At 59.6% G+C, this 21048-nt stretch overlaps 1 protein-coding gene across 1 annotated transcript; it reads left to right on the top strand.

The window, feature by feature from the left end:
• Positions 1–748: 748 nt before the first annotated feature.
• On the top strand, positions 749–11876 carry SEMA3G (semaphorin 3G). The gene is made up of 16 exons (XM_004464430.4): positions 749–928; positions 2441–2601; positions 2774–2836; positions 2996–3115; positions 3380–3470; positions 3587–3703; positions 3853–3998; positions 4175–4289; positions 4373–4442; positions 4669–4813; positions 5552–5783; positions 5877–5968; positions 6793–6834; positions 7542–7770; positions 8008–8147; positions 9378–11876. The coding sequence occupies exons 1-16, from the start codon at positions 826–828 to the stop codon at positions 9837–9839; spliced, it is 2328 nt and encodes a 775-aa protein (XP_004464487.1). The 5' UTR covers positions 749–825; the 3' UTR covers positions 9840–11876.
• The last annotated feature ends 9172 nt before the right edge of the window (positions 11877–21048 follow it).

The following is a 21048-nucleotide window of genomic DNA, read 5'->3' as shown; positions in this document are numbered from 1 at the left end:
AGTCAGAGCTGGCGGCACAGACTCTGCCCCTGCCCCCTCCACTGTGGACGGATCTCCAGTGTAGGGCTTGCATACAGCTCTGTGGGGAGCTCACCACCAACTCAGGGGTGGCGCTCTGGGCCCTGGATCTGACTGCCGGAGGGTTGAGGAGAGGGGGCAGTGGGGCGGGGGGGCATGGGTATGGGGTGGGCTCAGGGGCCCGGGAGCCCGGGTGGGGTCTGGTAGGTCTGAGGGAGGGGCTGTGGGGCCTGGAGACCAGGCAGGAACAGGCATGGTGGGGGTGGGGGTGCTGGCCCTTTGTCCCTTGCCAATCCCGGGCCTGTGAAATGTGGCCAGATCTCAAGTGCTTGCCCAGGACGCTGAGCCCCTCCGGATGGGAGGGGCCCCACCCACTCCCAGGCCGCCTGGGAAACTTGGCCGGAGATTCCAGGGCCGGGTCCACCCTGGCATGGGGAGCCTGGCCATGGCCTGTTTGTGGGCGTCTCTGTCGTGGACGCTGGCAGAGCCTCTGGCCCTGGCCTCCCTCTCAGGCTACCTGCCTGTCACTTGGGGCATCCGTCTGTGCCAACGCCCACTACCCCCCCACCCCAGAAACGACTCCCCCAGTGGAGGAGCAGCCAAGCTGTCACCAAAGCATCAGCTGGGCCGGCAGGGGCGGCGGGAGAGGCTGCAGGTGGACGGCGCCCCTCCTCCCCTCTTCCTCCCTCCTTCCTGGACGGGGTGGAGTCACCGCCTTATAAAGGGCAGGCCCGGCGGCCTTGGAGCAAGCGGCAGCCGGCCGGCAGCGGGAGCAGGGGCCAGGCGGTGGTGCCCTGGTTCCCCAGCATGGCCCCCTCGGCCTGGGCTGTTTACTGCCTGCTGGGGCGCCTGCTGCTCTGCGGGGGCAGCCTCGGCCCCAGCGTGCCCCGCCTGCGGCTCTCCTACCGAGGTACTGGCCAGCACGTGCCCGTCTGTGGGCGCCCCTGTGGGTGCCCGGGCTCTGCGGCACCCCCAGCTGTGCGGGGCGGGAGGGGAGGAGCTGTGGCCAGCCCTGATCATGCTCCTGACCCCTGGGGAGGAGGGCAGGGGCAGGGGGCAGTCCTGGGAGGCATGTCAAGGGCAGGGGTGAAAGACAGATGGGGGAGAACATGAAGGGGCTCCTGAGAGAGGAGAGGGGTTGACGGGGACCCTGGAAGACCCCAACAGAGATGGGGCAGGGAGAGATGGGGAGGGGGTGGAGAGGACGGGCAGGGGAGAGGGGCACTGAGAGGGCAGGTCTCGAGGGTCTGTCTGGGCTCAACTGGGGCTCTTTGCCCAGGTGGGCAGTGGGGACCCGACCAAGGGATGGGGGGGAGCTTCTTGGCCCCGGAAGCTGCCTTGCAGGGGGTCCCTAGTCCTGTCTCTGCAGCCCCGCAGGGTTCTGGGTGGGTGTGAGTGTCGCACCCCCACCTCCGGCAACCTACTTCCCAGTGTGGGCTTTTTCATCCTCCCCTCCATTCCAGAAGCTCTTGTAGCCTGGGAAGGATTCTAGCCTCCCCTCTTGGCCCATCCTGGCCCAGGAGGTTCTTCTGCATGTCTAACCTGGGTATGTTGTGCTGCAGCTGGCACAGACCTCTGAATCTGTGAGGATGGTCCATGGGAAAAGTCCCTGAGACACAGGTTTCCAGAAGATTCTTCTCCTTGGGGAACCCAGAGGAGTGATTGGCTTCTCTTGGGAGCCCCCAGTGGGGAAGGGGACACAGGCCTGCCCTGGGGAGTCTGAAGAAGGTGCACTAGGAGCTATGATTTGGGGGGGGCTACAAGAAAAAGGCGCAATATAGAAGGTTTCCTCCGAGGCAGTGTCAGCCATGGGGGACTCCTGGAAGAGGCTGTTGAAATGCTCTGGGGATGGAGTGGAGGCTGGGCTGCAGCTGCACCTGGCCAGCGGGCTTAGGCTAGGCTGGGGCCTTCTCAAGGGCGGCCAGAGCCTCCTTCCCACCAGCCCCTGCTGCCTGCCTCCTGCTCACCCACTACCCACACCTCCCTGGCTCAACTCCAAGGGCCCTTTTCAGGATCCTCGACCTCAGGCTCCTACTCCCCATCCCTGGGTGGTCAGCATTTGTGGGGGAGGAAATCGGTGGCACAACGAGCTGGAGCTCGGCCCGGCCGCCTCGGCCTCTCCCACGCCCAGGCCTTTGCCAGGTGTTCCCCCACTGGGGACGCCTGGCCCCCGCCCATCAGCCTGTCCAGCCCAGCCTCGTGGGCTGCTGGGACCCACAGACCCTTCCTCCAGATCCTCCTGGCCATGGGCCCAGCCTGCTGCTGCAGTTTTGGCCAGTCGGGCCGCCCCCCTTGGGACTGGGTAGGGCGCTTATGGGGCAGTGGGCAAGAGGATGCGATTGCACAGCTGGGAGCCTGCACTGCCACCCCTTGGCCAGGGAGGTGGGCTGAGCCACGGGCCCCCTCCTTCTGCCGCTCCTAGACCTCCTGTCTGCCAACCGCTCTGCCGTCTTCCTGGGTCCCCGGGGCTCCTTGGACCTTCGGGCCATGTACCTGGATGAATATCGGGATCGCCTCTTCCTGGGGGGCCGGGATGCCCTGTACTCTCTGCGGCTGGACCAGGCGTGGCCGGACCCCCGGGAGGTGAGCTGGACAAGCTGGGGGTGGGGGTGGGGTGTGTGCAATGATGGGAGGGTCTTCCTGAGAGCCTCCCAGGGACTGGCTCCCAGCTGGGCATCTCCCAATAGGAGGTTGGATGGGGAAACTGAGGCTGCATGGAGGTTGCTACCTGAGATCAGCCAGGCTGTGTTTTCAGGTCCTGTGGCTGCCACAGCCAGGCCAGAGGGAGGAGTGTGTCCGCAAGGGAAGAGACGCCGTGGTGAGTGCCCATAAGGGTGACCCCAGGGGCCTCTGCTGGGGGACACTTGGGGCAGCTCTTCCGGGCTCCTGGAGGTGTGAAGAAGGCCAGCCCCCACCCTGCTGTGGCCAAGGATGGTGGGCAGCCCCCCTCACCCCTCCACCTCCTCTCCCACCCCAGACGGACTGTGCCAACTTCGTGCGGGTGCTGCAGCCCCACAACCGGACCCACCTGCTGGCCTGTGGCACCGGGGCCTTCCAGCCCACCTGTGCTCTCGTCACCGTCGGGCATCGAGGGGAGGTGAGCCCCGGGTGGGCCGTGGTGGTCCCGGGAAGCCGGGACATTTGCTCTCAGCTGCCTGAACGCTTCTTGTTGGGGTCAGAGGCCACCGAGGAGGGCCAGAGGGGGATGGGGCCTGAAAGGCGCCTTTGTGCCAGGGAGCCAGCCCCATGGGAGGGGCCCCGGAGGAGGGCGCCTCCTGCCCCCCCACTCCCCAGCAGCACGCGATGGCCGTGGAGGGTGGCCTGTGCCGACACCCCTTTCTCTTCCCTGCCTCTCTCCCAGCACGTGCTCCGTCTGGAGCCTGGCAGCGTGGAAGGCGGGCGGGGCCGGTGCCCACACGAGCCCAGCCGTCCCTTCGCCAGCACCTTTGTAGGTGGGTGACGCCCGGGCCGGGGTGGGCGCAGGGCGGGTGGGAGCTGGCCTGTGGGGAGGGGACGGCGCCCTGGCTGCCAGGCTGGGCCGCTCCTTTGACTCTGCGCCCCGCCCCAGGTGGGGAGCTGTACACAGGCCTCACTGCTGACTTCCTGGGGCGTGAGGCCATGATCTTCCGAAGTGGGGGTTCCCGGCCGGCCCTGCGTTCTGACTCGGACCAGAGCCTCCTGCACGGTGAGGGCAAGGCCCCTTGGCAAGGGGCCGAGGAGACCACACAGCCTCGCCCGTCCCCACCCTCCTCGGGGAACCCCAGCCTCTTCCTCCCCACCCTGGGGTCCAGTCCTGGTGAGACCCCACCCTGGCCTCACCCTATGACCTCCCAGATCCCCGGTTTGTGCTGGCCGCCCGGATCCCCGACAACGCCGACCAGGACAACGACAAAGTCTACTTTTTCTTCTCCGAGACCGTCCCCTCACCCGACGGCGGCCCAGACCGCGTCACCGTGAGCCGCGTGGGCCGCGTCTGCGTGGTGAGAGCCGCGGGGGGCCCGTGAGGGTAACTCCTCGCCCCTCCCCCACCCCGTCCCCACCTGCTGCAGGGCGAGAGCTGGGGTGGGGGCGTGAAGGTGAGGGTGGAGGGGCGAGAGGCGGGGCGCCCCTCGTGCCCGCCGGTGCCCTCGGCCGACGCTGGCTGCCCGCCCCCCAGAACGACGCGGGGGGCCAGCGGGTGCTGGTGAACAAGTGGAGCACGTTCCTCAAGGCCAGGCTGGTCTGCTCTGTGCCCGGCCCCGGGGGCGCCGAGACCCACTTCGACCAGCTGGGTGAGGACACAGCTGGGGCAGGCCGGGGGCTGGAGCGGGCCCCGAGCTGGGCCCCCATGACGCCCGTGTCCCCTGTCTCCCAGAGGACGTGTTCCTGCTGTGGCCCAGGGCGGGGAAGAGCCTGGAGGTGTACGCGCTCTTCAGCCTGGTCAGGTGGGCAGCCCCCCGCGCCCACCCCGCCCTGCGCCCGGGCCTCGCGGCCACTCCGGCTCCGGCCCTGGCTTGGGGGCTCCGCGGCTGCCTCCTCCGCCCGGCCCCCTTCACCTTCGCCTGGCTGTCGTGGTTTCCGGGGGTGACCGCAGGCGCTGGCAGCCTCTGCCCTCCCTGCAGCCACGCCGCCCCTCCTCCCTGGCCTGACCGGCCCCGTCTGCCTCGGCAGCGCCGTGTTCCGGGGCTTCGCCGTCTGCGTGTACCACATGGCTGACGTCTGGGAGGTCTTCAACGGGCCTTTCGCCCACCGGGACGGTCCCCAGCACCAGTGGGGGCCCTACGGGGGCAAGGTGCCCTTTCCCCGCCCTGGCGTGGTGAGTGTCTGTTCGGGGCCAGGCCAGGGAAGAGGGACCGAGGGAGGCCAGGGGACACCTTGAAATGGCCTCACACACCAGCCGAGAGGAGCCTCTCCTGGGCAGTGGCCCCCAGTCCCCTCCAGCCCCCCGGAGTCAGTCAGCGGCCCCCAGCCCCCTCCGGCCCCCCGGGGTCAGTCAGCAGCTCCCAGCCCCCTCCGGCCCCCCGGGGTCAGTCAGCGGCCCCCAGCCCCCTCCGGCTCCCCAGGGTCAGTCAGCGGCCCCCAGCCCCCTCCGGCCCCCGCGGAGTTGGTCAGTGGACCCCAGCCCCCTCCGGCCCCCGTGGGGTCAGTCAGCGGCCCCCAGCCCCCTCCGGCCCCTGCGGGGTGGGTCAGTGGCCCCCAGCCCCCTCCAGCCCCCCGGGGTCAGTCAGCGGCCCCCAGCCCCCTCAGCCCCCCGGGGTCAGTCAGCGGCCCCCAGCCCCCTCCAGCCCCCTGGGGTCGGTCAGCGGCCCCCAGCCCCCTCCAGCCCCCCCGGGGTCAGTCAGCAGCCCCCAGCCCCCTCCGGCCCCTGCGGGGTGGGTCAGCGGCCCCCAGCCCCCTCCAGCCCCCCCGGGGTCAGTCAGCAGCCCCCAGCCCCCTCCAGACCCTGGGGGATCGGTCAGCGGCCCCCAGCCCCCTCTGGCCCCCATGGGGTCGCCATGCCCAGGCGGTGGAGCATGGACAGAGACTGCAGGCGCCCCTCTGCTGCTGCCCGCAGTGCCCCAGCAAGATGACCGCGCAGCCAGGCCGGCCCTTCGGCAGCACCAAGGACTACCCCGACGAGGTGCTGCAGTTCGCCCGAGCCCACCCTCTCATGTTCCGGCCCGTGCGGCCTCGGCACGGCCGCCCGGTTCTCGTCAAGACCCACCTGACCCAGCAGCTGCGCCAGATCGCGGTGGACCGCGTGGAGGCGGAGGACGGGGTCTACGACGTCATCTTCCTGGGGACGGGTAGGCAGGTTGCATGGGGTGGCCAGACCAGCGAGGCGTGCGGGGTCCCCGGCAGCCCCTTCCTCTCTTGCTGACGCCCCCTCCTTGCCCCAGACTCAGGCTCGGTGCTCAAGGTCATTGCCCTGCAGGCAGGGGGCTCTGCCGAGCCTGAGGAGGTGATTCTGGAGGAGCTGCAGGTGTTCAAGGTGAGCGGGAGGGCCGATGTGTGGGGTCCCCCCATGGCCCCCCATCTGTGGGGGCCTAGGCATGGCTAGGGAAGCAGGAGCGGGCGCAGGAGGGAGACGGGCCCTCTCTTTATTGAACTTGGAGCCAGTGGGAGATGACAATGACAGAAATCTGCAGGTCTGGGGGTGAAGTCTGTAAACTTAAACTTGGGGTGCCTTGGGAAGAAAGGCCAAGGTGAGTGCCGCCTGACTAAGCCCTGCCAAGCTCATGTCTCAGCGAGGTGGCAGCTGAGTCCCCAGGCCCCAAGATTCTGTTGGAGGTGAGTGCATGTAGCTCACGTGGTTGAGCACCTGCTTCCCACGTACACAGTCCTGGGGCTGATCCCGGATATCTCCTAAAATGACAAAACAAACCACCAAAACATCCAGCTCTCATCAGTGGTTGAGCACCTGCTTCTCAGGTATGAGGTCATGGGTTCATTCTCCAGTACCTCCTAAAAGAAAACAAAAGATTCTCTTGGCCCTTCTGCAGGCATCAGGCGGGGGGCATCTGCGTTCTGGGGCCTTGTTGGTGCACGGGATGAGTGATTCGGGACAGCTGTCTCATCGCTAGGGGGCAGGGCTATGGGAGGTGACACTGGAGCTTGTGCTTTTAGCCAAGCCGCCTGCTTGGAGGCCAGCCAGGGCGCGGGGACCCTTCATGTAAAGCCGGTGTCTGGGAAAGACTGGCTCCGGACACCAGGAGGGGAACTGGTTCCCACCCCAGGCACTCGAGGGGTCTGGGAGCAGGGGATGCAGGAGGGGGTCCCTCCTTCCCCCGCACCGAGACCCCGGTCCTCCCCCAGGTGCCAACGCCCGTCACCGAGATGGAGATCTCCGTGAAAAGGGTAGGAGTAGCCGCCACCCCTCCTGCCCCTCCAACCCTGACACCGGCCCCCCGGGCTCCTTCAGCACCCTTGTCTGCTCGAGGCCTGCGGCAGGCCCTGGGTCCCGGCCCAGCATGGGGCTTCAGGGTCCAGCTGGGAGCGGAGGCCAGTGGGCAGTGGGAGGGAAGGGTAAGTGAGCAGCGCGAGAGGGGAGCCAAAAGGCAGTGTCTCAGGGAGGCGAAGACACCCTGGGAGACAAATCCAGATTTCCCGTCAAACAGAGGAGCCAGCTCTTTCCAGGCCTGCTGCGTTTCCTTTTCTAAGTGGCAAATACCGCCTGCCCAAGTTTATCTGCCTCAGTTTACCTTTGGGTAACTCCCAACTTCTGCACTGGGATTGCTTAAAGTAGGGTGCACCTCTAAGGTCAAAGGCAAGTCAGGATAAGGGCTTTAGGGGTAGGGGGCGAAGGTGGTCTCTTCTGCTCAGATGAGGGGGTGGGCCACAGGCAGGGCCTGGAGAAGCCCCTTAGAGGAAGGACCCCGGGCCTGGCTCTTCCCCTCCAAGCCCTAATGCAGGATCTGGCACGGAGCAGGTGGCTGAAAAACACTTGTTGGTTCCACGCGGGAATGAAGCCAAGAAGTTCTGGAAGACTTCCCGAGGCGGCCAAGATCCTGGCGCTTCTGGGCGAAGCCCAGGTTGACCCGGGCCCTGCTTCTGTCCCTCCGCAGCAAATGCTGTACGTGGGCTCGCACCTGGGCGTGGCCCGGCTGCGGCTGCACCAGTGTGAGACCTACGGCAGCGCCTGTGCCGAGTGCTGCCTGGCCCGGGACCCCTACTGCGCCTGGGACGGCGCCTCCTGCACCCGCTACCGGCCCAGCACCAGCAAGCGCCGGTTCCGCCGGCAGGACATCCGGCATGGCAACCCGGCCCTGCAGTGCCTGGACCACAGCCAGGAAGGTGAGCCTGGCAGGGGTGGGGGCCCTGCTCCCAGACGGCGGGAGGGGTTTGGCGTCAGGCTGCCCTGTTGCGACAGGCCTCGGTCTCCCCATCTGAGTAGCTCTTAGCTCGTGGGACAGGATGGCTTGGGGATCAGGTGGACACCAGGGCCCCTGTCACGCTGTGGGGGTCATGTGGTGGCCTCCAGGGCCTGGGTGTCCTAGTTCCTGAGCTGAGCCAACCTCTGCCCCTCTCCAGAGGAGGCCACGGAGCCCGTGGCCACCGCCACTGTCTACGGCACGGAGCACAACAGCACCTTCCTGGAGTGCCAGCCCAGGTCCCCCCAGGCCACCGTGCGCTGGTTCCTGCAGAGGCCGGGGGATGCGGGGCCGGAGCAGGTGAGCGGGGACCCGCCTCCCGCTTTGCATATCCTCAGGTCACCCTGCCCTGGGACCCGCGTCCTGAGCCCTAGGAAGCAGGTGTGGGGAGCACCAGCCAAGATTAACCAAAGAGAAGTGTGTAGAGCCCTGCCTGGAAGGAGGGGCCCAGACCAGCTGTGGCTGGAACTCCTCCAGTGACGGGGAGCTCACCACCCATCACGTCACAGAGCTAAGGTCTGAGAGGTGGGTGGGGTCAGCAGAAATGAAGGAGAGGGAAGGGGGTCTACCCTCATCAGCAGGCCCCACCCCATGCCCACACCTGGGGCCCATCTTGGAAGGGGTCACCTCGCCAGGGGCTCTTGGGCCTCCTCTGCCCCAGGCCTGGGCCCCTGCCGTGGCCCTTGCTGCCCCACACCCATGCTGCCCGCACCCACTCTTCCTCCCTGCAGTCCAGCTGTCTGCCCAGGCCTTCTCCTCCCCCTTCCGGAAAGGTCTGTCATCCCTGGAGATGGCTTCAGTCTGGGGCCCGAGGACAGGCGTGGGCGGGTGGGGAGAGGCGCCTTCTAGGGGCGCTCCCACGGCTCAGGGAGGGATGGCTCGATTACAGGAGGGGCTCTTCCCCCGGCTTGGGAACGGGGCCCACCAGCCTTCGCCAGCTGCTGGGCTGGGCACTGGGAAGCCTGCCCCGGGCCTGGGGGCAGCAAGACGGGGCTACACAACAGGAGCCCCCCGAGCAGCCCAGCCTGAGCACATGGGGCAGAGCCCAAAGCCCAGAGAGGCACCAGCCCCAGCCGGGGTGGGGACCCGAAGGGCAGGCCACCTCCCGCGCTTTGCAGGGTAGGGAGCAGTGCGGGCCAAGATGGGCAAGGCTGTGTGTGTGTGTGTGACGGGCAAGAGGCTGGGGTACACCCCTCCCCTAGGGAAAAGCCTGCAGATTTCCCCCTAGGCCCCTGGAAATGGGTGCCAGACCCCCCCGGGCCAAGATAGGGCCGCTGACCTGTGACCCGGGGAGAAAAGCTGCCTTTGCCAGCATCATCCTGGCCACAAGAAAGGGTCAAGGCCCTTTTGCCATCAGGGCGCAGAGCTGGGAGGGCACAGAAATGGGGGGAAGGGCAAGGGGAAAGGGGGGGACAGGCGTGGGCCGGCACCCAAGCCGAGGGTCCGGGGGTGGCAGCCTGGGAGAAGCAGGGCAGAGGAGGTGCTGCCGGGCGCCGGGCCCCACACACCCTCACGCCTCCTGCCTGGCAGGTGAAGACGGACGAGCGCGTCCTGCAGACGGGGCAGGGGCTGCTGCTCCGCCGGCTCAGCCGCCTCGACGCGGGCACCTACTCCTGCACAACCGTGGAGCACGGCTTCTCCCAGACCGTGGCCTGCCTGGCCCTGGAGGTGATTGTGGCCACGCAGCTGGACAGCCTGTTCCCGCAGGAACCGCGGCCGGCAGAGCCCCCGGCCAGGGGCGGCCCGGCCTCCGCGCCCCCCAAGGCCTGGTACAAGGACATCCTGCAGCTCATCGGCTTTGCCAACCTGCCCCGGGTGGATGAGTACTGCGAGCGCGTGTGGTGTGGGGCCGGCGAGCACGCGGGCTCCTCCCGGAGCCGGGGCAAAGCGGCCAAGGGCAAGAGCTGGGCGGGGCTGGAGCTGGGCAAGAAGGTGAAGAGCCGGGTGCAGGCCGAGCACAACCGCACGCCCCGGGAGGTGGAGGCCACGTAGAGGGCGCAGGGCGGCGCAGGGGCGACTGGGTGGGCCAACCAGCCGGGGCGGAGGGGCCGGGACACCTGACTGCTCTTGGAGAGCGGAGACTCTGGTCCCCCTCCCACGGGGCCACCCACAGGAGCGGCCAGGCACCTGGAGGAGGGGTTCTGTGCCAAGGCCTGCCCCGTGCCCCCTGCCCCCTGCCCATCCAGTCCCAGGTGGGAGCCGGCCCCCTCAGGCTGCTGGCAGCTCCAGGGGCACGATCATTTGTTCTCAGAAATGGCCTGGCTCCCGGAGCTCAAGTCCAGTTGTGCCCCGAAAAGAGAGCGGCTGGGGGGTACTTTCCCAGCCAGCAAAAAATAGCCATGAGTGACCCTCGGAGGGGGCATGTGGGGGCGTCTGCGGAGGGGTCAGGGCCGAGCCCTCAGGCAGCCGGAGAGGGTAGGAGTGGCCTCGAAGCCACCTGGGAAGAGCCCACCCCAGAGCGGCCGGGCTCAGTGGTTGAGCACACACTTCACATGTAAAAGGTCTCGGGTCAATCCCTCCTAAAAAAGCAAAAAATGATTAAAGAAGAGCCCACCTGATGGGGCCTGGCCTCCTCTGGGAGAGGGGCCCTCAGGGGGCAATTGGGGGTTCTGGGAAGGTGGCGAGTGCTCGGATGTCCTGGGGGCCCCGACACCGCCCACCGCGTCGTCTCCTCTGAGATCAGACGCACAGGCGGCCGCCCCTTCTTAGGCCCTGGGCCAAGGCCCCTCTTCCTAAGCCAGAGGGGGCGTCCCACAGCCTGGCTCCCCTTCCCCACCAGCAGCGTCTCCCCGGCCTCCCCGCACCCCCACCGTGCTGAGGAGCAGAGGGCGGGTGGGCTCTGGAGACCGTGGTCTGGGGAAGGTGGGTGAGAGGAGGGGGTGGACTTTCCCAGGACCCTGGAGTTACTTCCAGCCCCGGGGGTGGAGAGGTGGGGCCGGAAGGCGCAGTGCAGAGTCAGGGCTTGGTCAGGGCCACGGAGGACTGTGGGCCACGAGAGGACGTGAGCCCCTCAGGCCGGGCCGTGGACCCCATTGGAAGTGCCAGTCAGCTCAGGGGCCCCTGGAGAGCCCCCCAGGCGCTGCCCCCTGTAATCTCTGGTTCTGCTAAAGAAGGGCTGGGCACAGATGGTTCATTTACAAAGCCTTTTTTTCCTTTGAGGGGAAAAAAAAAGTAGGAAAAAATCTGCCTAGAACATTTAAGTCCTGCTGGTTCTTGGGGCGAGGACCCTTCTGACCCTTCTGACCCCACACTAGGGTGGGGTTTTCCCCCCAGCAGTGGAGTGGCTCCCAGGCTGGGGAGCTCGGGGGAGGAGCAGGACGGCTAAATGAAAAATTGTTCCCAGCCTGCGTATGGACAATTTGGTGACGCACAAAACGACACGAGGGAGACAACAGCAGCGGGTTTGAGATTCCCTCCGTTAAAAAACAACAACCCAAAATGAAGAGAGGAGGAAAACCAGATTAAAAAAACAAAACAAAACTCGTAAATACAAGACAGCTTCCCACCTGCCTCGCTGAAACTCACTGGGGTTGCTCTTCGCCCACCCCCTGCACCGCCCGGTCTGAGACAGCCTGGCTTGTATGGTAAGGGGCGCGCTGAGATGAACCTGAACCACACTCTAAGATTCCTTCCTGCCTGCACGGCCACCTGCTGGGATGTCCCAGGTGAAAGCAGAGAGGAGGAGGGGCGGGGTGGAGGGCACTGGAGGGAAGAGGGGAGAGGAGACCACGGCTCCAGGTCCCACTGCAGCCAGCTCGGGCCCTTGAGCCCGGGGAGCCAGAGAGAGATGGCCAGGCCTCGGTGGCCTTTAGGTGGGGCAGGCCAGGTGGGGGCTACAGGGGAAACAGCCTGGGAAGTGGAGGGAAAAGGGGCACTTGGAGAAGTATGGTCAGCCCCCCGCGGTCCCTCTCCCGCGGTACTGTGCCTTAGTAACTCCTGGAAAAGTGCTCTCTGTGTCGATTCTATTTTTGTATTTGGATGTTGAGATGGACCTTGTGGTTTCTCTGAATCAGAACACACTTCACTTGACTTACTGTTGTTCTGTGTTCTCTGTGGCTGTGACTGCCCCTGCGCTCTGACGAGGGAAGCACAGGGTCTCCCCTACAGCACCTTTAAAGTTAAAATTCACATCCACCCAAGTATGTCCTTATCTCAGCTGTGCATGTCTATACTCAGCTGGCGGATGCCATCCACACATGTTCAAGTTCAGAGCCGTCTGACCCATCCATCGATCCTGGAGAGAGAAGGCACCCTGGGTTGCATGTCCTAGGAAGGGAAATGTATAGCAGGGGAAGGAAGGAGTCAAAGGGCTTTGGCTATGAAGCTGCGATTGCTCCATTGCTGGCTGGCTAAGTCAGGAAAACCCTGCCCCACGGGCTTGCAAGTGACCTTCTTGGAACTTCAGCAGAATCTTGGGCCAGAGGGAAAAAATGGGGGCAAAGGGCAGCTGGGCACGGAAGCAGCTCTGCTCCTTCTTTGTAATAACAGCACTTGGCCTGGTTCCTGCCTTCATCCCAACCCACATACCAATGTGTATTAAGGCACTGTGCTCATGCCTGGGGGACTGGCCGGGGGCGTGGCTGGGCTTGGGGCGCTGTGGCTTCTAAGGAGCTGGAAGCCCAGACCCTCCCCAGCTGAAGATGGAGGGAGGGAGGTGGGAAAAGGTAGGGGGGCTTCAGAGATGCGAGGGCCATCGCCCCACCTCCCCAGGCCCACTCCTGAGCTGTCAATCCAGCGGCGTGCAGGGAGGGGGAAGGACAGGGGGGCTCAGCTCTGCCTTCCAGCTTGGACCCAGCGGGGCCGCTTTTGTCCCCCTCCCTCTCCCCCCAAGGCCTGAGGGTAACCCTGTTAGCTGCCCCGAGCCGTGCTCACGGGGCCTGAGAAGCAGCGTGGGGCGCCCTCCTGGCCTGGGCCCGGAGGGTGTGGGAGCCTGACCTGCACAGCCGCCTTCTTCCCAGGAGCCACCTGCCTCCCAGCGGCACTGCCGCTAGCCCCAAGACCCCTCCCCCAGCCTCCCAGCCTCCCAGCCTCCCAGCCGCAGCCCTGTTTCCTGCCTCGGGATTTTACCTTCTCCCTGTCTTCCTCATTTTACCTTCTCCCTGTCTTCCTCATTTTACCTTCCGACTTCCTCTCGCAGCCCTTTCCTCTAAATCTTAAACTGCCCCTGGCCTTCTGGCTTCTGTTTGCGATTTCCCAAATAGCTTTGAGGCTGGAAGAGACTTAGAGAAAGGCCCTGCATCTCCCCAATGGCGTCCTGCGGCCCAGGGGCCCAGGAGGACGCCTATGTCCTTGTCCCGAGAGCCAGGGCCCATTTCCCCGGGGAAGGTCGGTGCGGACCTGGTGTGCTCTTGCCTCTCCCAACTCTTCATTTATTTGCCTGGTTATTTGCCTGCCTCCTACGGGTACCTATGTCCCCAAACATCTGGTCCGCTGTGGCTTTTTTCCTCAGGTCAGCTAACATCCCGTGTTTTTCTGATGTTTTAAAGAGCACACTTGGGGAAAATGCTGATGAGAGTAATTCCCTCCCTGGAGACAGGAGATTAATTTAATTTATTAATCTCTGCTTTCTAAGCCTGTAAGCCCCAGAGGCCCTGACCTCCCTGACAGAATCACCATGTCTTGGTTTCCCATTACCCACACCAGAGCAGGACCCGCCACCCCAGGGTCAGGGCTGCAAAACTGCCCCGTCTGCTGGGCGACCCTTGGGCCCGGAGCCCTGTGGCCCCTGTCCTCCCACACCCAGCCCCCCTGCCCCGCTTCCGGCCCTCCAGAGTCTGGCGTGGCCCTCTGGCCCCTGCTTCTGGCCCCCCCATGTCTCATGTGGTCCTCTGCCACGGGTGGGGATTTGCCCCAAGCCTGCGGCTGCCCTGCAGGTCCAGCTGGCTCATTTTTAGGGGAGGATGAGGGGCGGGAGGGGACAAAGCAAGGGAGGCAAACAGCCTGTTTCCTGCTCTCAAAGGCTATGGTGCTTCCTGGGTCAGGCCCTATACGCCCTGGAGCACCCGGGAGCCTCCCTGTCCCTGCCAGGCCGTCCTCACCAGGAGCAGGTCGATGCCCAGGGCCTCGCTCACAGGGCTCTGCCAGGCCCTTGGCCAGCAGCCTGGGGTTCCTGCAACCAGCCACACCTTAGTTGCTTAGCCGCATTTCCATCCAAGGACCCACCCCAGCCCCATCAGTCCTGAGCCGCAGGGGCTCCTCCCATCAGGAGAAAGTTCAAGGCACAAGTTCAAGGCACGCACCTCGACCAGAGCCCTAGCATTTTTCAGAACCACAAACTTGGCGGGGGCCTGTTGAGGGGGCCAGGTTCAGATACAAAGCCTGATAAGGAGCTCTTGGGCCCCCACCCTGGCTCCTCTTCCGGACCCACGTTTCCACCCTCTGGTGCCTGGGAGGTGAGGCGAGGGCAGCTGCGCCTGCGCCCCTGCCCCTGCCCGCCTTCGCCGGGGGCGCCTCTGCTGGGCCCCTTTCCCTTAGAGGCTGCCTCGCAGTGACGCCTTTCACTTTCCCTGCTGGATTTTCTTTAAGGAAACCTCTGGTTCCTCAATGAAGCCTTTTTAAAAGTTCTCCTCCAGGTTGGGAAGTACTGCAAAGTCCCCAGGGAAGCGGCTAAGGGACTCCACCCTCATCCCCAGGGCCCGCCCTCAGCGACAGCCTGCTCAGGGCTCTGCTGGTGAGGGGACCCTTTCCCCTGGACGGAGACGACCCTGACCCATCCCGCCAGGGCCCAGATTTGCTGCCACGATATGCCTTTGAGCAGAGAGGGAGCACCAGGGCGAGGGGACAGCAGGGGGGGCTCGCCAGGGGCCTGGCACGGCTCTGGGGACAGGGGCAGCCCGGTTCTGCCCTCACAGGCTAGGTATAGAAGAATGAGCTTCGTGGGCATGATCTCATCCTCGCCCACCCCCAGCTGATAAGGATCTGGCCCTGCTTCCTGTAGCCCAAGGGTCTCAGACAATGGTGTGAACGGCTGGCCAGTCTGGAAAGGACATTGTTCAGGAAAGAAAAAAACAACACTGCGGCACAAGAGTCAGGGCAGGACCCTTCTAAATGTAAGGCTTGTTTACAAAGCCACGACTTCCAAGGGGGGAACACAATAGGGAATTGTTTGGGTGAGGCTGGTGTCCCCTTCTGCCGGCTCCTGGGGCTGGGATGGCTTTGATGGCCCAGACCGGCTTCAGCTGCTCTTAGAGGAAAGGACACCGATGGATGGCGGGGCCACCTTCCTGTTGACCAGGGGTGCTGGCAGAGCAGGGTCAAGAAGCCAGATTCCACCGAAAATAGGGGGCGGGGCATGACTTCTGGCCTCCTGCTTGCAGGCTGCTCTGGGTCCTCAGGGCTAGAGGGGGTTTGCCGGAGAGAAGGGAGGGCAAGGTTTTTTGGTTTTGGTCTCGATTTGGGTTTTCTGAAAAGCATCAAGTTTTCAGTCCGTGGCCTCCAATTGCCATGTTGCTTTTTGGGCAACAGGTACAAAGGGGACCCTTGCAAACAGCCGGCCCCTCTGGACTGGGGCTCCCTGGCTTCATCTCCAGGAGACCTCCCCACCTGGGCCCCGTGATGCTGCAGCTTGCCGCCAGCCAGCCTGGAACATGGGGGCCTGGCCGCGGTGTCTCTGGGGTACGATTTCTCATAGAAACCTCTGCCCTGCTCACGGGGCATCTCATGGCAGTGTGTGTGTGCGCGCATGTGCGCATGTGTGCTCAGAGGGTGGGCAGGAGAAGAAGGCACAGAGGCACGTTATCATTCCCTTGGGGACTGGCAGTTCCAGGAGGGCCACGCTGCACCTGGAGAGACTGGGGAGGCCGTGCTGTTTGGGAATTCTACCTGCGGTGGAAGCAACATCAGCAGCTTTTATGCTACTCTCTGAGCCCAATACAAACACACCTCGTGAATTAACTCAAACAAATGTGTCGAGAACAAGTGAACAGCGGTGAATCCTGTGGAATCCCCAAGTAGAAGCCAGCTTTTGGGAAACCGTTCTTTCAGGTCTGAGGGTTAGTAATCTACTTGGGCCACGTGCTCGCAGTGCCATCTGGTGTTCAGCAGCAAAACAACAGGCTCATGACTACAAGGTAGTCAGTAGCCATCAAACTGCTTCCAAATGCGGGGTCCCAGGGCAGCACCGCGAGGGAGAGAAAGGGGAATAAGTCAGACCGGCTCTTCCATTCGAGGGGCTTCCAACCCAGTGGGAGAGAGGACAGATCCACAGCTGTAGGGCCAGACGAGAGTGGTGCAGTTTATATTGGGGTACAAGCAGAGGCCAGTGAGTGTCAAGAGATGAAGAGGTGGCCTTCTGCTGAGACCGACAGGCTGAGGATGGCAGAGTAGGGCTCCCCAGTCTAGGACCCCAGGCCCAGGGGCCCAGACAATGGATCTTTTGGAATCTTGTCTTCCTTAGGTCTTGCAGAGAGATGCATACGTACTGTCTACAAGCAAAGTGTTACACACCCTTTGCGTAAGCTACTTATCCGAGACAAGCACGCATTTCCCCCCGCTGCCGCCCACTGCTGTTTTTGCTGTGTCCATTCGCTGTGTGATCTTCTGGATCTATTTCTCTTTTTTGGTCTTCCTTTCTCATCTTTCTCCTCTAGGATTCAGAAGGCTTCAGAGGGATTTGATCCTGGGGACCTCTGATGTGGAGAGAGGTTCCCTGTCAACTGTGCCACCTCAGTTCCTGGTCTCTGCTGTGCTTCACCTTGACTCCCCCCTTTGTCTCTCTTTTGTTGTGTCATCATCTTGCTGCGTGACTCACTTGCACGGGCACTGGCTTACCACACAGGCACTGGCTCACCCCACGGGCACTCATGTGGGCACTTGGCTCACCACATGGACACTTGTGCAGGCACTCGTCTCATTGCGGGGTCACTGGCTCACCATGCAGGCATGCTTTCTCTCTTTTTTTCACCAGGGGATCCCAGGGATCGAACCTGGGTCCTCCCATATGGTCAGCAGAGGCCTTATCACTTGAGCCACATCCACTTCCTGAGCACGCATTTTTTGGCCTCAGTTTTACCTTTAAACTGTGGAACTATTTTATCTTAAGGCCTGAAAAACAGTTTTGTGGATTATAAATTTCTTTCACATGGTTGTATTTTCTGGTCACTGATTTCTTAATATGATTGTACTACAATATAAACTTGGTTGATTTAGGTTGCACATTCACTGAATTCACTGAAATGATTCCTATAATTTTTGAGTATCATTTGTATTATTTTGTTTTATTTATTTATTTTTAAATATTTTTTATTTATTTCTCTCCCCTTTCTCCCCTCCCCAGTTGTCTGCTCTCTGTGTCCATTCGCTGTGTGTTCTTCTGTGACCGCTTCTATCCTTATCAGTGACAATGGTATTCTGTGTTTCTTTTTGTTGTGTCATCTTGTTGTGTCAGCTCTCCGTGTGTGTGGCACCATTCTTGGGCAGGCTGCACTATCATTTGTTTTAAAAACGTACATTAGGGAAGTGGTTGTGGCTCAACTGATAGAGCGTCCGTCTACCATATTGAGAGTCCAGGGTTCAATCCCCAGGGCCTCCTGACCCATGTGAATGAGCTGACCCACACACAGTGCTGCCGCTTGCAAGGAGTGCCATGCCAGCGGGGGCACCCCACATGCAAGGTGTACACCCTGCAAGGAGAGCCGCTCCATACGTAAAAAGCACAGCCTGCCCAGGAGTGGTGCTGCACACATGGAGAGCTGACACAGCAAGATGATGCAACAAAAAAGAGATGCAGATTCATGGTGCCACCTGATAATGCGAATGAACACAGAGAGCAGACAAAGGAGGGGAGGGGGAGAGAAATAATAAAATAAATTTAAAAAAAAGAGCCAAAACCATATATTATATTTTCATGCTTTTGATATTGATAATGAAAAAAAACCTTGCTTATTTATTTCTAAAAGAATTGTATTTAGTGATTATTTTAGATAATAATATTATAGCATTCATCTGTATATAAACTATTTCAGATAGGGGTGAGTTCTGATTTGTACATTTGGTCTTTTTGAAAACAAAATTGGATGTGCATGTCTGTGATGTTACAAATACATTTCTACTTTTTCTTTATTTTATAACATTTGCCAAACTAGATACTACAACTCTGTATAATATTAAAAACGTAAGAGTACTGCTCAGCATTAGAAGCAGAACATATCTTAAAATACTAAAACAGCAATGTATGTTGCTCATATAAAGCCTTGTGGTAATTTTTAGACTAACTTCCGTGGTGCTCCAGCAGTGTTAGCACTACCATTGTACTCTATTGTATAATAAACAATCTCAGACATTTATCAATTGTTGATATAAACATTAGTCCCTAACTGCTTTAAGTTTTAAATTTTTGAAATTCAAGTGTACCTGCCATAACATAAATACTAGAGTGTATTACAAGAAAAGAAAAGAAAAAAAAAGGACCCAAGGCAGGGTATCCCGGGAGGCACTGTGGGGGCCTTTTTCGTGGAAGGCCTTGGATGCCAGTCTCTAAAGAATCAGCATTGGTTCTTAAGCAAAGAGCTAGCTGATGATTTATGGTAACTGGCAGAAGGGAGAAGGGTGGCTGGGGCAACAGAGAGTGGACACAGGAAACCACACGGAGAGAGGCTTTCGCTGCAGTCCTGTGCAGAACAAGGGGCTGAGGTAGGCATTGGCAGGGGACAAAGAGGAAGGCAAGCGTTTGGAAAGCTGTCAGATTGCCAAGAAGGAGGGCAGCTGAGTAGAGGGGGAAGCAGAAGGAGATTCTGAAGTTTCTGGCCCTAGTTTATGGTTCCTACAGTAGGTAAGGATTACAGGAAGGGAGCATGTGCTTTGGGGGAATTTTTATTTAACCTTTATCTCTACCATATCCAAGCGAATTATTTGTTCTAGATCCAAAGTTATGAAACAGTAATTAATTCTAATGGACTCATCAGTTGTGAAAACAGTTCATTAAAACATGTAACACGTACCTGTCGTATGTTGCTGTGCCAGAAAGTAAGGAAATGCTCCAAACCACAACAAAGGAAAGTGGGTGTGGCTCAAGCAATTGGGCTCCCATCCACTGCATGGATGAAGGTGAGCTGGCCTGTGCCATGGAGACCACGCCGAGAGCTGATGCAAAAAGATGACACAAAAAAAGAAACAGGAAAGATAACGAGGTGGCTCAAGTGACTGAACGCCTCTCTCCCATGGTGGAGGTCTCAGGAGCGGCTCCTGGTGCCTCCTAAAGAGAAGGTGAGAAGAGAAGACAAGCAGACACAGAAGAACACGAGTGAATGGACACAGAGAGCAGGCAGCGGGGGTAGGGGGTGTGTTAAAAAAATGTTTTAAAAAAACCCTACAACAAAACAAAACACACAATGATGGGGATGTGCGAAAGGGACACAGGAGCCCCCAATGGCCAAAACTGGAACAATTTGAGCAAAAATAAATTAATAGAATAAAGCAGTATTGGAATAAAAGCCAAAGTACAAAACAAACATCTGTGAGTTTTGATATAAATGATTAAAATGGGGGAAAAGAGAGAAATTTGTGCAGAAGAATTAGAAATAATTTGTATAGATACTCTGTCCTCAAGGAAGGGGTGCATGGGCTGTGCATAGTGTCTTCCTTCCAAAGAGTACAGTGCGGAGAGGGGTAACTTCACACTGCAGATATCTGGCAAACACTACCTCCACCCCAGTCAGGTGATCAAGTTTAACATTCACAGTTTTCAAGTGTGTCCCCTTGAAAAGTGTGTCCCCTTGCAAAGACGATGGCACTCCTCTGTGGTCTTCCTCCCAGAAGTCCACAACCCCAGTCTAATCATGAGTGAAACATCAAACAAATCCCAGTTCAGGGATATTCTACAAAATACCTGTCCAGTACTCCTCAAAACTGTCAAGGTCATTAAAACAAGGGAAGTCTGAGAAACTGTCACAGCCAAGAGCAGCCTAAGGAAACAGGGCACTCAGTGTAATGTGGTATCCTGTGTGGGATCTTGGAAGAGAAAAAGAACATTAAATAAAAGCTAAGAAACTCTGAATAAAGTGTCACTATTGCTTCATTAATTGGGAAAAATGTACCATACTAACAATGTCTGATGTTAATAGTAGGAGAACCTGGGTGTGGGGTATATGAGGACTCTCTGTTCTAGCTTCACACTTTTTCCGTAAATCTAAAGCTATTCTAAAATCGAAAGTTTACTTTCAGAAAACAAAAGCCAGTTATTTAGTAGAGAATAATTAGATGCAGATAAAGGAATATTTCAAAGTGGACTTTCTAGCCTAGAGTAATGGCGTTGACAAGAAATATCAATGGAGAGCGAGGTGTAAAGAGTGAGAAGTGATTAATGGTGTGTGTGTGGGGGGGGCGTGCACGTTGGTAACATGAGGCCAACTGCACACAGGTAGGGCAGCAGAATGTCTGGATGACAAGAAGTACCCTCGAGCCAGCCATATGCCCCACCTCCCCACTATTGCAGCTAGCACCTCAGAGGGTGCCGTGAGGCATTAGGATGGTGTTTCTCACAACCGAGTAGTACACAAATGGACTCCTTTGAAAGGGAAAAATATCACAAATCCCTGATACTCTCGCTGGTAACCCAAGTTACAGAAAGTCTAGGTTAAAAACTAAAGTCTTTTTCTAGGAAATGTCCTTCAGTTGTGAATTATCATTGCAAGAGAGCTCTGAAAAAATGTCCTTGGGTGCCCAGTAAGGAAGCATAACACTGAGTCTGAAAGAGAAAAAGTGAGAAAAGGGAAGTCGTGGCGAGCTCTGGAATGACAGCTGCGTAGTAGGTCCAGGGAGCAGCCAGCTGAGGAGCAGGCACAGGGCTGCCGGTCTTCCGGAAAAGTTCACCTGATGGTGCTCTGATGCCTGGCCTATGTGGAAAATAGCATGCTGGGGCATTTCATTGTTTGGAACATTTGGGGAGAATTAACAACAGATACATAGCAAATCGAGTAAAGTGACAAAAGAGGTGATGATTAATTTCAGGGAAAAAAAAGTTGCAGGTAATCATACAGAACCTGGCTCTATAGCAAACAGAATTTACAGGGTCATAATAATAATGTAAACTCTGAAGGCTGAGGTAACAAAAAATTGTGATGGAATTTTTTAAGATGGGGAGAAGAAAAATGGGATAGTTTTTAAAATTGTTTACTGTGGTAACACATATACAATATATTCCCCATTTTAACCACTTTCAAGTACATAATTCAGTGGTGATAATTATAGTCACAGTATTGTACCA

The sequence above is a fragment of the Dasypus novemcinctus genome, chromosome 26 (assembly GCF_030445035.2).
Source record: "Dasypus novemcinctus isolate mDasNov1 chromosome 26, mDasNov1.1.hap2, whole genome shotgun sequence".
Taxonomy (NCBI): Eukaryota; Metazoa; Chordata; class Mammalia; order Cingulata; family Dasypodidae; genus Dasypus; species Dasypus novemcinctus.
The sequence above is the reverse complement of the archived record's forward strand: the minus strand, read 5'-3'. Positions and strand labels throughout refer to the sequence as shown.

What these genes read in the sequence shown, in the direction of transcription:
- SEMA3G (XM_004464430.4), top strand. Translation starts at nt 826, where the DNA reads ATGGCCCCCTCGGCCTGGGCTGTTTACTGCCTGCTGGGGCGCCTGCTG. An exon ending in CCTGCGGCTCTCCTACCGAG is followed by an intron (nt 929 to 2,440) that starts GTACTGGCCAGC and finishes TGCCGCTCCTAG; the next exon opens with ACCTCCTGTCTGCCAACCGC. An exon ending in CGTCATCTTCCTGGGGACGG is followed by an intron (nt 5,784 to 5,876) that starts GTAGGCAGGTTG and finishes TCCTTGCCCCAG; the next exon opens with ACTCAGGCTCGGTGCTCAAG.